Source organism: Oncorhynchus clarkii, chromosome 4, assembly GCF_045791955.1.
Source record: "Oncorhynchus clarkii lewisi isolate Uvic-CL-2024 chromosome 4, UVic_Ocla_1.0, whole genome shotgun sequence".
NCBI lineage: Eukaryota > Metazoa > Chordata > Actinopteri > Salmoniformes > Salmonidae > Oncorhynchus > Oncorhynchus clarkii.
This window is the reverse complement of record NC_092150.1, coordinates 11,850,133-11,864,932: the sequence shown is the minus strand read 5'-3', so window position 1 is coordinate 11,864,932 and position 14,800 is coordinate 11,850,133. Positions and strand designations below refer to the sequence as shown.

At 41.9% G+C, this 14,800-nt stretch overlaps 1 protein-coding gene across 1 annotated transcript in view; it reads left to right on the top strand.

The window, feature by feature from the left end:
• The window catches only part of LOC139406433 (cadherin EGF LAG seven-pass G-type receptor 1-like), an 88,467-nt gene continuing 73,667 nt past the window's right edge, over positions 1 to 14,800 (top strand). The window contains exon 1 of the mRNA XM_071149004.1: positions 1 to 3,520. Within this exon, the coding sequence (XP_071005105.1) occupies positions 1 to 3,520 (3,520 nt within the window). The remainder of the gene's footprint in view (positions 3,521 to 14,800) is intronic.

Here is a 14,800-nt window from a genome sequence, read left to right as displayed (position 1 = left end):
ATGGCATTACAAATGCTTTGGCCGTGGATATGTTTTCTATCACACTTTCCAGTAGTTGCATGTTTTGATGTACACGTTTCGGATACTCTACAGCCTGGAGTAGTGCTCGGAAATGTATCTATTGGACGGGGTTGGATCTATCAAATAGACAGGACTTTAACTCCTAAATACGCGAGACACATTTTCAATATCGAGAGACAACACGGAATTGTATATTTCTCAGGAAAAGTTAATTGTGCGCTGTTGAGGAAGAACCCTGCGCCGCTTTACATTCAGATCAAATCAAGTACCTCGGATAACTTTATTTTAATTCACTTCAATACTTTTGTGCACGGACAGAATTGTTTCATTAAATATAGGAGAAAGGCAAACGAAGGTAAGCCCAAGATTTACATGAACATTCTCTCAACAGTAGAGGCATATCCATGCGTCTCAATTAGGATTTTGCTTTTGAACATTTATGAACATTTACCACTTTTTACTCGAAAACCTCACTCTTACCTTTCGTTATGTAAGGGAGGGGACTGGAAAGTAGTTTTTGATAACGGGAGTGTTTTGCCAAACTGTCTGCAACCCAATGAGCGAAACGAGTTGGATTTATTCTGCAGGGTGCAACATCTTTGGAATTACACCACTGTTCGTGTGAAACTGCGAATTAATTCTCTTCATAGTCATGCCATGTTTACAGACGGGGATTTGGGTAGACTGGGTTCATGGACCAAACGTAAAAAAATAAATGTGAATACCGCTCCCCAGTTTCAACTGCCCAACTATCAGGTGTCTGTCCCGGAGAATGAACCGGCGGGAACTCGCGTAATTACGCTCAAAGCACTGGATACCGACCATGATGATGATGGTGAAGTAGAATATGATATTGAAGCTCTGTTCGATAGCAGATCCAATGATTATTTCAAAATCAATTTGCAGACCGGCAGCATTACAACGTTGCAGCCTTTGGACAGGGAGGTCAAGGACACACATATCTTCAAAGTTATTGCTACAGACAATGGCACCCCTAAGAGGTCGGCCACTGCTTACCTCACTGTCACTATAAGTGACACTAATGATCATGGGCCTGTGTTTGAGCAGACAGAGTACAGGGTCAGCATTAGGGAAAATGTGGAGATAGGTTTTGAAGTGTTGACTATAAGGGCCACAGATGGGGATGCCCCATCAAATGCCAACATGATCTATAAGATTGTGAATGAGGGGGAAGATAATGCTGGTTTTGAAATCGATCCTAGAAATGGACTAGTCAAGATTAGGGTTCGGCCTGACAGAGAAACCTTGACCCAGTATCAACTGATAGTGGAGGCTAATGACCAGGGTAAAGACCCAGGCCCCCGCAGTGCCACGGCTACAGTGTATATCTCTGTGGAGGATGAGAACGATAACTACCCCCAGTTCAGTGAGAATAGGTATGTAGTCCAGGTGCTTGAGAGCGTGGCAGTGAACACCAAAGTGGCCCAGGTGAAGGCCACAGACAAAGACGAGGGCAACAATGCAAAAGTCCACTACAGCATCATCAGTGGCAACGTGAAGGGCCAGTTCTACATCCATTCCCCTACAGGTGTCATTGACATAATCAACCCTCTAGATTATGAGATGATCAGGGAATATAATTTGAGAATAAAGGCACAGGATGGGGGAAGACCACCTCTGATTAATGGCACAGGGATAGTTGTAGTGCAAGTTGTGGATGTCAACGATAATGCCCCTATGTTTGTTAGCACACCCTTTCAAGCCACTGTATTGGAAAATGTGGCGGTTGGTTGTTCTGTGATCCATATTCAGGCTATTGATGCAGACTCCGGTGACAACTCTCATTTGCAGTACAGGTTAACAGCTATGGCTCCAGGCTTCCCCTTCACCATCAACAACAGCACAGGGTGGATTACAGTTAGTGTAGAACTGGACAGGGAGACCACCGACTTTTACACGTTTGGCATTGAAGCAGTTGATCATGGGGTCCCTGTCATGTCTTCCTCGGCCAGCGTCAGTGTGACGGTGCTCGACGTGAACGACAACGTTCCCACTTTCACTCAGAGGTTGTATAGCCTGAAGATGAATGAGGATGCTTTGGTAGGTACGAGCGTGCTAGCACTCTCTGCCATAGATCGGGACGCCAACAGTGTGGTAACATACCAGATTTCCAGCGGCAACACGCGGAACAGGTTCGCCATCACCAGTCAGACTGCAGGGGCAGTCATCACCTTAGCTATGCCACTGGACTACAAACAGGAGCGCCAGTATGTCCTGACGGTGACCGCCTCGGATGGCACGCGTTACGACACAGCACAGGTCTTTATCAACGTCACTGATGCCAACACCCACCAGCCCGTGTTCCAAAGCGCCAACTACCAGGTGACGATCGGCGAGGACCGGCCTGTGGGCTCTACCGTGGTGGTGATCAGTGCCACGGATGAGGACACGGGGGAGAACGCACGCATCAGCTATGTTATGGAGGACAACGTGCCACAATTCAAGATCAACCCTGACACAGGTGCCATAACCACACAGATAGAAATTGACTATGAGGATCAGGCCTCCTACACGCTAGCTGTCATTGCCCGCGACAACGGCATCCCCCAGAAATCTGACACCACATATGTGGAGATCATTGTTCTGGATGCTAATGATAACGCACCACAGTTCCTCAGAGACATATACCAGGGGACAGTGTTTGAGGATGCACCCGTGTATACCAGCATCCTCCAGATTTCTGCATCTGACAGGGACTCAGGGTCCAATGGGAGACTTAGTTACACTTTCCAGGGTGGGGATGATGGAGAGGGTGACTTCTTCATTGAGCCGTACTCTGGCATTATTAGAACAGCCAGGAAACTTGACAGGGAGAATGTGCCTGTGTACAATCTGAAGGCCTTTGCTGTGGATAAGGGGTTTCCGCCGCTTAAGGCATCCATGGACGTCCAAGTGTCCGTCCTGGACATCAACGACAATGCTCCTGTGTTTGAAAAGGACGAACTGTACGTCTATGTGGTGGAGAACAGTCCTGTGGGTTCCATTGTAGCCCGCATCACTGCTACAGATCCTGACAAGGGAACCAATGCGCAAATCCTGTTCCAAATTGTGGAAGGAAACGTCCCAGAGGTCTTCCAACTAGATATCTTCAACGGGGATCTTATCGCTCTCACTGATTTAGACTACGAGTCCAAGATAGAGTACACCATCATTGTCCAGGCGACCTCTGCACCGTTAGTCAGCCGCGCCATTGTGCACATCTGCCTGCTGGACGTCAACGATAATGACCCTGTCCTACACGACTTTGAGATCATCTTTAACAACTACGTCACCAACAGGTCCAACAGTTTTCCGGCTGGGGTGATCGGGAAGGTTCCTGCCCAGGACCCGGATGTGTCAGATAACCTCCAGTACAATTTTGTGGAAGGCAACGAGCTGAGTCTACTAATCCTGAACAAGGACAATGGGGACATGAGGCTGAGCAGAGACCTGGACAACAACCGGCCCCTTGAGGCCACCATGAAGATATCAGTCACAGGTAATTAAACTGTTTTCATTTAAATGCAATAGCTGTCCATATGCATGGCAGATATTTTCTATTTTGTCTGCCCCTTCCACATCCTCTCTTCATTCTGCCATGTTGTTTAATTTTCTTGCTCTTGTCTTGCAATGTGACCTCTACTAATTCTGCTAGTTGTAAATCTGTTTTATCGCTGGTACTTGTCTACTTTGAAAGGGAGTCTGTCGCAGGTCTACTATGGTAAGATTGGTTCTTGTGCCTAAATCACCATATTACTCATTACAGGCTGGTTATCTGCTAAAAGTACAGGCTGGTTATCTGCTAAAAGATCCACAAAATGTTGTCCATTGGTGTTGTTGCCATGACAACTACACAGTTTGTTCCCTTTGAGGTTCCTGAGGGGTTCTTTGTCTAGGGTTCTTTGTTCATGAAATGCTACACTTTTACAGTACACTACAGGCTACAAGTTGCAGTGAAAGTACGGTAAAAAACAAGTTACTGAATTTTGTTTTTTGTGCCAACCGTCAGTGGAAGTGTTGCACCGGTTTAAGTGGTTGATGGTTATGTTGGATGCAGTCTATCACAGTGCCATCCATTTTGTTACCAAAGCCCCTTCTAACACCCACCACTGCGACTTGTATGTTCTAGTCGGATGGCCCTCGCTACATATTCGTCGCCAGACCCACTGGCTCCAGGTCATCTATAAGTCGATGCTAGGTAAAGCACCGCCTTATCTCAGCTCACTGGTCATAATAACAACACACACCCATAGCACACACTCTTGCAGGTATATTTCACTGGCCATCCCCAAAGCCAACACGTCATTTGGCCGCCTTTCCTTTCAGTTCTCTGCTGCCAATGACTGGAATGAATTGCAAAAATCGCTGAAGCTGGAGACTTATATTTCCCTCCCTAACTTTAAACATCAGCTATCTGAGCAGCTAACCGATCGCTGCAGCTGTACATAGTCCATCTGTAAATAGCCCACCCAATCTACCTACCTCATATTGTTTTTATTTACTTTTCTGCTCTTTTGCACACCAGTATTTCTACTTGCACATCATCATCTGTTCATCTGTTCATCTATCACTCCAGTATTAATTTGGTAAATTGTAACTACTTCGCTACTATGGCCTATTTATTGCCTTACCTCCTCACGCCATTTGCACACACTGTATATAGACTTTATTTTTTTTCTATTGTGTTATTGACTGTACTCTTGTTTATTCCATGTGTAACTCTGAATTGTTGTTTGTGTCACACTGCTTTGCTTTATCTTGGCCAGGTTGCAACCAGCCTACCTGGTTAAATAAAGGTGAAATAAAAATACAATAAAATGTTGTCAACGGTTGAGCACATTATCAGTTCTGCAATCTTTGCAAGGGCATGTGATAATAAAGAGTTGGAATATTAACAGGTTACTGTGCATTTCACAGTAATTTAATGACAGTTAGTTGTCTGGAAGTTGCTGTGAATATTGTGTTCCCTAACTGGCAACTAGCTGTCAGTAAGTTATTGTAAAATTCTCAGTAACTCAATTGCTAGTAACTTACTTGCAACTAGTTTACTGTACTTTCCCTTAACTATACTGATTACAAGATAGCTTAACTAAGTATTATTTGTGGTGAGCACACTTGGGCCTCAACCTCTTGGTTGACAGCAAACTGACCTTCCTACCACACCATCAGGTCAGTGAGTGTGACAGAGACCAGCACCAGTAAGTTACTGTGAATTTTACAGTAACTACTTGCAGCAAGCTGACAGTAAGTTATTCCAAAATACTTCCTGGTGACCAACTGCAGTTCTGGAAAAAACACAGTAACCTTTTAACAGTGCAGCTCTTGATTGTCACAAGCTCTTACAACGATGATAGAACTGGAAGTGGACAAACAGTGTGCTCAACCTCCATCAACACAATGATAAAACCACTTAAAACCTCTCTGCCAGGGAAATGCAGAGTGCCAAATTCAAATAAATTACTATAAAAATCAAACTTTCATTAAATCACACATGCAAGATAGCAAATTAAAGCTACACTTGTTGTGAATCCAGCGAACATGTCAGATTTAAAAAATGCTTTTCGGCGAAAGCAAAAGATGCTATTATCTGAGGACAGCACCCCAGTAAACAAAGAGAGAGAAGCATATTTCAACCCTGCAGGTGCAACACAAAACACAGAAATAAAAATATAATTCATGCCTTACCTTTGACGAGCTTCTTTTGTTGGCACTCCAATATGTCCCATAAACATCACAAATGGTCCTTTTGTTCGATTAATTCCGTCGATATATATCCAAAATGTCCATTTATTTGGCGCGTTTGATCCAGAAAAACACCGGTTTCAACTGACTTCAAAATATCTCAAAAGTTACCTGTAAACTTTGCCAAAACATTTCAAACTACTTTTGTAATAGAACTTTAGGTATTTTTTTACGTAAATAATTGATAAAATTGAATACGGGATGATCTATGTTCAATACAGGAGGAAAACAAACTGTAGCTAGCTTTCTGGTCAGGCGCCTCTATCTAACAGTACACTACAAGGTACCCTCGTTCAAGATGTCCGTACTTCAACCAATTTCTAAAGACTGTTGACATCCAGTGGAAGCGGTAGGAACTGCAAGAAGGTCCCTTAGAAATCTGGAATCTTATTTCTGGGGATGAGTAGCAGGCAGTTGAATTTGGGCATGTATTTCATCCGGACGTGAAAATACTGCCGCCTGTCACCAAGAAGTTAAACTTCTAATATTCTAACAATCTCTGTCATACCCATGAACCAGGTGGTGTAGCAGGAAAGTCAGGTTGCTGGTAACCGAGAGGTTGTGAGTTCAAATCCCAAGTGAAGTTAACTCCCAAGTAATCATAATACAGCAGCATGCTGTTCCTTACAGCAATAATACCTTAATCCAGCTCTAAAAATATCAAATCAAATGTATTTATATAGCCCTTCTTACATCAGCTGATATCTCAAAGTGCTGTACATAAACCCAGCCTAAAACCCCAAACAGCAAGCAATGCAGGTGTAGAAGCACAGTGGCTAGGAAAAACTCCTTAGAAAGGACAAAACCTAGAGAGGGACCAGGGTGACCAGTCCACTTTTGACTGTGCCGGGTGGATATTATAACAGAACATGGCCAAGATGTTCATAAATGACCAGCATGGTCAAAGAATAATAATCACTGTAGTTGTCGAGGGTGCAACAAGTCAGCACCTCAGGAGTAAATGTCAGTTGGCTTTTCATAGCCAATCATTGAGAGTATCTCTACCGCTCCTGCTGTCTCTAGAGAGTTGAAAACAGCAGGTCTGGGACAGGTAGCACGTCCGGTGAACAGGTCAGGGTTCCATAGCCGCAGGCAGAACAGTTGGTGAAAAAAAATACAGTAACTTTTGTGTATTTTCACTGCAATAAGTACCCGGGAAAGGTTTTTACAGTGTAATGGAGAATCATACAGATTTTTATATTATGGGTTATTCTAATATAAAAAGGTTCTCCACAGTCTAAAAAAGGGTTCCCCTACAGCATTTTCCCAACTCCAGTCCTCGAGTACCCCCAACAGCACACATTTTTGTTGTAGTCCCTGACAAACTCACTTGATTCAACTCATTGAGGACTTGATTATTAGTTGACATGTTGAATCAGGTGTGCTTGTCCAGGGCTTCAACAAAAATGTACTGTTGGGGGTACTCGAGGACTGGAGTTGGGAAACACTACCTACCCTTCAGGGAAAAAAATGAAGAACCCTTTTTTGAGAGTGTATGGCCTGACTTGACGTATTCAACATCAGTGATCAGTGCTTTGCTTGTAGCAGAAATAACGACAGCATTGCATGAAGTTGTCAAAATTATAGAGTGTCTGGGTATCCCTTTGCAAGACCATCCTCAGGCAATGTGCTCTTTAACCTAATGTTATTTGTAATCATGTGACAGTAGTTACTATGTTATTGTCTGTGCGTCTCCCAGAGAAAGGGTTTTCTTGAAGTAGTTCACAGTAGTTTCCATGAACCATTTGGTAATCTATACTCAAATTCAGCAACTTGTTTATTGTTATTCCTGAGAGTCGCATGCTATTTATTACCCAAGCTTGTTGTATTGGTACAAGAAGAACTAAGGAGGGACTTTTTCAAAGTTTATGCACTTGTCACCACATTTCTGTTGAGACAAGCAGACTTTAAAGTCAAACCATTTCATGATAAGACACATTCAAACCAGCATCACAAGTAATAGAAATGCAGAGAAAATATTTGAACTCATTTCAGCTAACCAGACGTTCATTTGAGGCCTACATTGCAAGCATACTCCCGACACAAGCTTTGCCCCAAGCTCTGGCTTACATATTCATTATAAAACAATGATTGATTAGGCCTATGTGTCAGGAAGAAATTCCTCGTAACTTATGATTCCTAGTGCGTCTCATACGCACGCCGGTCTAAGATCAGAGCATGCTGCAACTAGCCCACTCTTGGGTTAATTTGAGTGTCTGGGCAGAGTATCAGTATATGTCTTCATTTTTTTTCCCCTCAGAAACATACAAAAATATAATCACCATCTTTCTTTTCGAGATCTGTGTCTCTATTAGTACGAGTCTTGCTACTACTAGGTACAAACCAACACTGCTACTACTAGATACAAACCAACACTGCTACTACTATATACAGACCAACACTGCTGCTACTAGATACAAACCAACACTGCTACTACTAGATACAAACCAACACTGCTACTACTAGATACAAACCAACACTGTTACTACTAGATACAAACCAACACTGCTGCTACTAGATACAAACCAACACTGCTACTACTAGATACAAACTAACACTGTTACTACTAGATACAAACCAACACTGCTACTACTAGATACAAACCAACACTGTTACTACTAGATACAAACCAACACTGCTACTACTAGATACAAACCAACACTGCTACTACTAGATACAAACCAACACTGTTACTACTAGATACAAACCAACACTGCTACTACTAGATACAAACCAACACTGTTACTACTAGATACAAACCAACACTGCTACTACTAGATACAAACCAACACTGCTACTACTAGATACAAACCAACACTGTTACTACTAGATACAAACCAACACTGCTACTACTAGATACAAACCAACACTGCTACTACTAGATACAAACCAACACTGTTACTACTAGATACAAACCAACACTGTTACTACTATATACAAACCAACACTGCTACTACTAGATACAAACCAACACTGCTACTACTAGATACAAACCAACACTGTTACTACTAGATACAAACCAACACTGTTACTACTAGATACAAACCAACACTGCTACTACTAGATACAAACCAACACTGCTACTACTAGATACAAACCAACACTGCTACTACTAGATACAAACCAACACTGTTACTACTAGATACAAACCAACACTGCTACTACTAGATACAAACCAACACTGTTACTACTAGATACAAACCAACACTGCTACTACTAGATACAAACCAACACTGTTACTACTAGATACAAACCAACACTGCTACTACTAGTACAAACCAACACTGTTACTACTAGATACAAACCAACACTGCTACTACTATATACAAACCAACACTGCTACTACTATATACAGACCAACACTGCTACTACTTGATACAAACTAACATGTTTTTCAATTGTTTGCTCATGTACTCCATTCTGTTCAAACAATTCTATGCAGAGTTATCTTGAATCTCTGGGCATTGCTTCTCTACCCTTGAGATTTGAATTAGCGTCCATGCCTAGCCCAGAATATTGGCAGGTCACCGTTATCTTTGCCTCGATCCTGGCTAGTCTCTCAGTCCCTGCCCCTGAAAAATACCCCCACACTATGATGCTGCCACCGACATGCTTCACAGTAGGGATGGTGCCAGGTTTCCTCCAGACGTGACTCTTGGCATTCAGGCAAAAGAGTTGAATCTTGGTTCCATCACACCAGAGAATCTTGTTTCTCATGTTCTGAGAGTCTTTAGGTGCCTTTTGGCAAACTCCAAGCGGGCTGTCAGGTGCCTTTTACTGAGGAGTGACTTCCGTCTCGCAACTCTACCATAAAGGCCTGATTGGTGGAGTGCTCCAGAGATGGTTATCCTTCTGGAAGGTTTTCCAATCTCTACAAAGGAACTCTAGAGCTCCGTCAGAGTGACCATCGGGTTCTTGATGACCTCCCTGACCAAGGCCCTTCTCTCCCGATTGCTCAGTTTGGCTGGGCTGCCAGTTCTAGAAAGAGTCTTGGTGGCTCCAAACTTCTTCCATTTAAGAATGATGGAGGCCACTGTGTTCTTGGTACCCTTCTCCAGATCTGTGCCTCGACACAATTCTGTCTCGGCGCTCTACGGAAAATTCCATTCGAACTCATGACTTAGTTTTCACTCTGACATACACTGTCAACTGTGGGAGCTTATGTAGACAGGTGTGTGCCTTTCCAAATCATGTCCAATCAATTGAATTTACCACAGGTGGACTCCAATCAAGTTGTAGAAACATCTCAAGGATGATCAATGGAAACAGGATGCACCTGACCTCAATTTAATTTAGAGTCTCATAGCAAGGGTCCGATTTTTTTTAATGCATTTGCAAAAATGTCTAAAACGCCGTTTTCACATTGTCATTATGGGGTATTGTGTGTAGTTTGCTAAGGATTTTTTTGTTTTTTAATCCATTTTAGAATAAGTCTGTAACGTAACAAAATGTGGAAAAAGTCAAGGGGTCTGAATACTTTCCAAATGCACTATATATACAGTGGGGCAAAAAAGTATTTAGTCAGCCACCAATTGTGCAAGTTCTCCCACTTAAAAATATGAGAGAGGCCTGTAATTTTCATCATAGGTACACTTCAACTATGACAGACAAAATGAGAAAAAAAATCCAGAAAATCACATTGTATGATTTTTAATAAATGTATTTGCAAATTATGGTGGAAAATAAGTATTTGGTCAATAACAAAAGTTTATCTCAATACTTTGTTATGTACCCTTTGTTGGCAATGACAGAGGTCACACGTCAGGTCGTAGAGTCTGCGCTCACTGGACCTCTATCAGACCCAGTTCCCCCTTTCTAATTCAATTTGGGTAAATTACCAACAGCATGTTCTGCTGCATATGACATGTCCTAATGCAAACCAATGGCCTTAAGTTCTTACAGTGGGTTTGACAACGTTGAGGCTTATAGGGAACAAGGCAAATACATTTTCCAGAGTTTGTCACGCAAACCCCATGTTCACTTTGAAAGAAATGTAGCTTTTTCCTGATCATGTTTTGTCTTGTGATTTGTTTTGGGAAAGGGAGTGTTGAGATTGTAGCATCTTCGGTGAGGGAAACATCAAGGGTTCTTGCAGTGCCTCAGAGTACTCATTAAAAAACGTGTTGTTCATTCTTTGCACTTTTGGTTGAATTGTGCTTATCTTGCTGTGGAGTTTAATATTGGGTCGTTCCATATGAAACTCAAACACCTGATTTTATTCATGTCACCTCAGGGGAAAGTTTGGGAGGACAGCGTTCGGCAGCACATTTCTCCTCAGTGACTTCACAGTGAGTGGCAAATGAAATGTAGTATGTACCATAGCGAATGATCAATGATGAATGTGTTCCTGTTGAAACATTTGTTCACAGTGGAGATTTATGATTTCCTTAATCTCCATTGACAATCCCTTCAGGCGATCCAATGACGAAAAGCAGGTAATGACATATCCGCGTAATTTGTCATGCTCTCCCTGTGATGTGAACAATGGTTACATGTACTGGTCAACAAAAGCATGTCTGTTTGGAATGTACAGATGTCCCCACTTAAAGGTACAACTTCATGAAAGGGAATTTTGTGGGTGTCATATTGTACATCTTAATGTTGGAATGTACAGATATCACCACTTAAAGGTACAACTTCATGAAAGGGAATTTTGTGGGTGTCATATTGTACATCTTTATGTTGGAATGTACTTCATTTGATGTCAACTGCCCAGTGATTGAGTTATTGTAACGTCGGGTGAGTGAGGAGTCAAATGCAGAGAGTGAAGTGAACGGGAAAAACGCTTTAATGTCCTTCAAAATGTAACAGGTCCAAAACATGGGTGAATGCTCTAAAACACTGGCGCTAAACAAACCCAAAACCTAGTTACAAACACTGGACAGCGAAAACCCAAAACAAACACGATACATCACCAAACGTAACAAACCAACAAGCTCGCACAAACACCAGCGGGCAAAACAAACGTAAATAACACCCATCCCAAAACCCCAACAAGGAACAGGTGCAAATCAATTAGACAAAAACAAGGGAAAAGGAAAATGGGATCGGTGGCAGCTAATAGACCGGCGACGCCGCCCGAGCAGGAAGGGGAGCCCCCTTCGGTGGTATTTGTGAAAGTTATATTTTATGCTCCTCAAGAACAATGTCTCCATGTACTGTATTCTCATCCTGCATGCAATCTAAGGATGGGGGAGGGATCGATACAATAGAGTATTCCGATATTAATCTTTACTATATTATATTGATTCTATGACTCGAAGAATCGATCCTCAAAAAAATAAAAAGTATATTTTTGCTAGTTAGTTACCATTAGCTAGCACTAGTCTGCTGTAACAGTGCCAAAACTCCGATATTTCTCCTTCTACAGCTTTGCCTCAATCTTTTTAAATGGAGAGCCAAAATGTTTTAAGTAATTTTATTTCAATGACTGATCAAAACTCTTCATTATGGCTCTCTCTTGTCCCTTTGCAGCAGACATGGTGAGCAATATTTTTGGAACATCGGGCAATTCAGGCGGATGTTAGAGGGACTTTTTTTTTACTGAAGAATGTATTTGTTTCATATAATTGTGTTTTGATTTTTGTGTTTTGTGTTTGCTTTTCATGTATTGTGTAATTGATGTATATATACTGTATCTATATGTGTAGTGTTATTGTTGTTCATGCAGGTCTAAACTGTGAAAGAGACCATGGTCTCAGCATGACTACCTGCTTAAATAAAGGTAAAAAATAATAATAACTTGAATCTCAACAAAATCGCAGTATCAAATTGCAATACAGAATCGTGATACATATCTTATTGGCACCTAAGTATGATGATAATACCGTATCATGAGGTCGCTGGCAATTCTCAGCCCTAATGCAAACCACATTTTCTGATAAGACAATAAAGAGAAATGGTTTACGTTGACGTTAGGCCTATATCATAAAGCATAGGCTATATTACACATACATATACTGTGTATACAGTGCCTTTCGGAATGTATTCAGACCCCTTGAATTTTTCCATATTTTGTTAGGTTTCAGCCTTATTCTAAAATATATTTAATTGTTTTTTCCCCTCATCAACCTACACACAATAACCCATTATGAAAAAGCAAAAACAAGTTTTTAGAATTTTATGCTAGTTTATATAAAATATAAAACAGAAATATAGCACATTTACATAAGTATTCAGACCCTTTAACCAGTACTTTGTTGAAGCCCCTTGGGCAGCAATTACAGCCTTGAGTCTTTTGGGGTATGACTACAAGTTTGGCACACCTGTATTCGGGGAGTTTCTCTCATTCTTCTCTGCAGATCCTATTAAGCAATGTCAGGTTGGATGGGGAGCATCGCTGCACAGCTATTTCCAGGTCTCCAGAGATGTTCGATTGGGTCAAGTCCGGTCTTTGACTGGCCCACTCAAGGACATTCAGAGACTTGTCCCAAAGCCACTTGTGCGTTTCTCTTGGATGTGTGCTTAGGGTCATTGTTTTGTTGGAAGGTGAACCTTCACCCCAGTCAGAGATCCTGAGCATTCTGGAGCTGGTTTTCATCAAGGATCTCTCTGTACTTTGCTCCGTTATCTTTTCCTCGATCCTGACTAGTCTCTCAGTCCCTGCCCCTGAAAAATACCCCCACACTATGATGCTGCCACCGACATGCTTCACAGTAGGGATGGTGCCAGGTTTCCTCCAGACGTGACTCTTGGCATTCAGGCAAAAGAGTTGAATCTTGGTTCCATCACACCAGAGAATCTTGTTTCTCATGTTCTGAGAGTCTTTAGGTGCCTTTTGGCAAACTCCAAGCGGGCTGTCAGGTGCCTTTTACTGAGGAGTGACTTCCGTCTCGCAACTCTACCATAAAGGCCTGATTGGTGGAGTGCTCCAGAGATGGTTATCCTTCTGGAAGGTTTTCCAATCTCTACAAAGGAACTCTAGAGCTCCGTCAGAGTGACCATCGGGTTCTTGATGACCTCCCTGACCAAGGCCCTTCTCTCCCGATTGCTCAGTTTGGCTGGGCTGCCAGTTCTAGAAAGAGTCTTGGTGGCTCCAAACTTCTTCCATTTAAGAATGATGGAGGCCACTGTGTTCTTGGTACCCTTCTCCAGATCTGTGCCTCGACACAATTCTGTCTCGGCGCTCTACGGAAAATTCCATTCGAACTCATGACTTAGTTTTCACTCTGACATACACTGTCAACTGTGGGAGCTTATGTAGACAGGTGTGTGCCTTTCCAAATCATGTCCAATCAATTGAATTTACCACAGGTGGACTCCAATCAAGTTGTAGAAACATCTCAAGGATGATCAATGGAAACAGGATGCACCTGACCTCAATTTAATTTAGAGTCTCATAGCAAGGGTCCGATTTTTTTTAATGCATTTGCAAAAATGTCTAAAACGCCGTTTTCACATTGTCATTATGGGGTATTGTGTGTAGTTTGCTAAGGATTTTTTTGTTTTTTAATCCATTTTAGAATAAGTCTGTAACGTAACAAAATGTGGAAAAAGTCAAGGGGTCTGAATACTTTCCAAATGCACTATATATACAGTGGGGCAAAAAAGTATTTAGTCAGCCACCAATTGTGCAAGTTCTCCCACTTAAAAATATGAGAGAGGCCTGTAATTTTCATCATAGGTACACTTCAACTATGACAGACAAAATGAGAAAAAAAATCCAGAAAATCACATTGTATGATTTTTAATAAATGTATTTGCAAATTATGGTGGAAAATAAGTATTTGGTCAATAACAAAAGTTTATCTCAATACTTTGTTATGTACCCTTTGTTGGCAATGACAGAGGTCACACGTCAGGTCGTAGAGTCTGCGCTCACTGGACCTCTATCAGACCCAGTTCCCCCTTTCTAATTCAATTTGGGTAAATTACCAACAGCATGTTCTGCTGCATATGACATGTCCTAATGCAAACCAATGGCCTTAAGTTCTTACAGTGGGTTTGACAACGTTGAGGCTTATAGGGAACAAGGCAAATACATTTTCCAGAGTTTGTCACGCAAACCCCATGTTCACTTTGAAAGAAATGTAGCTTT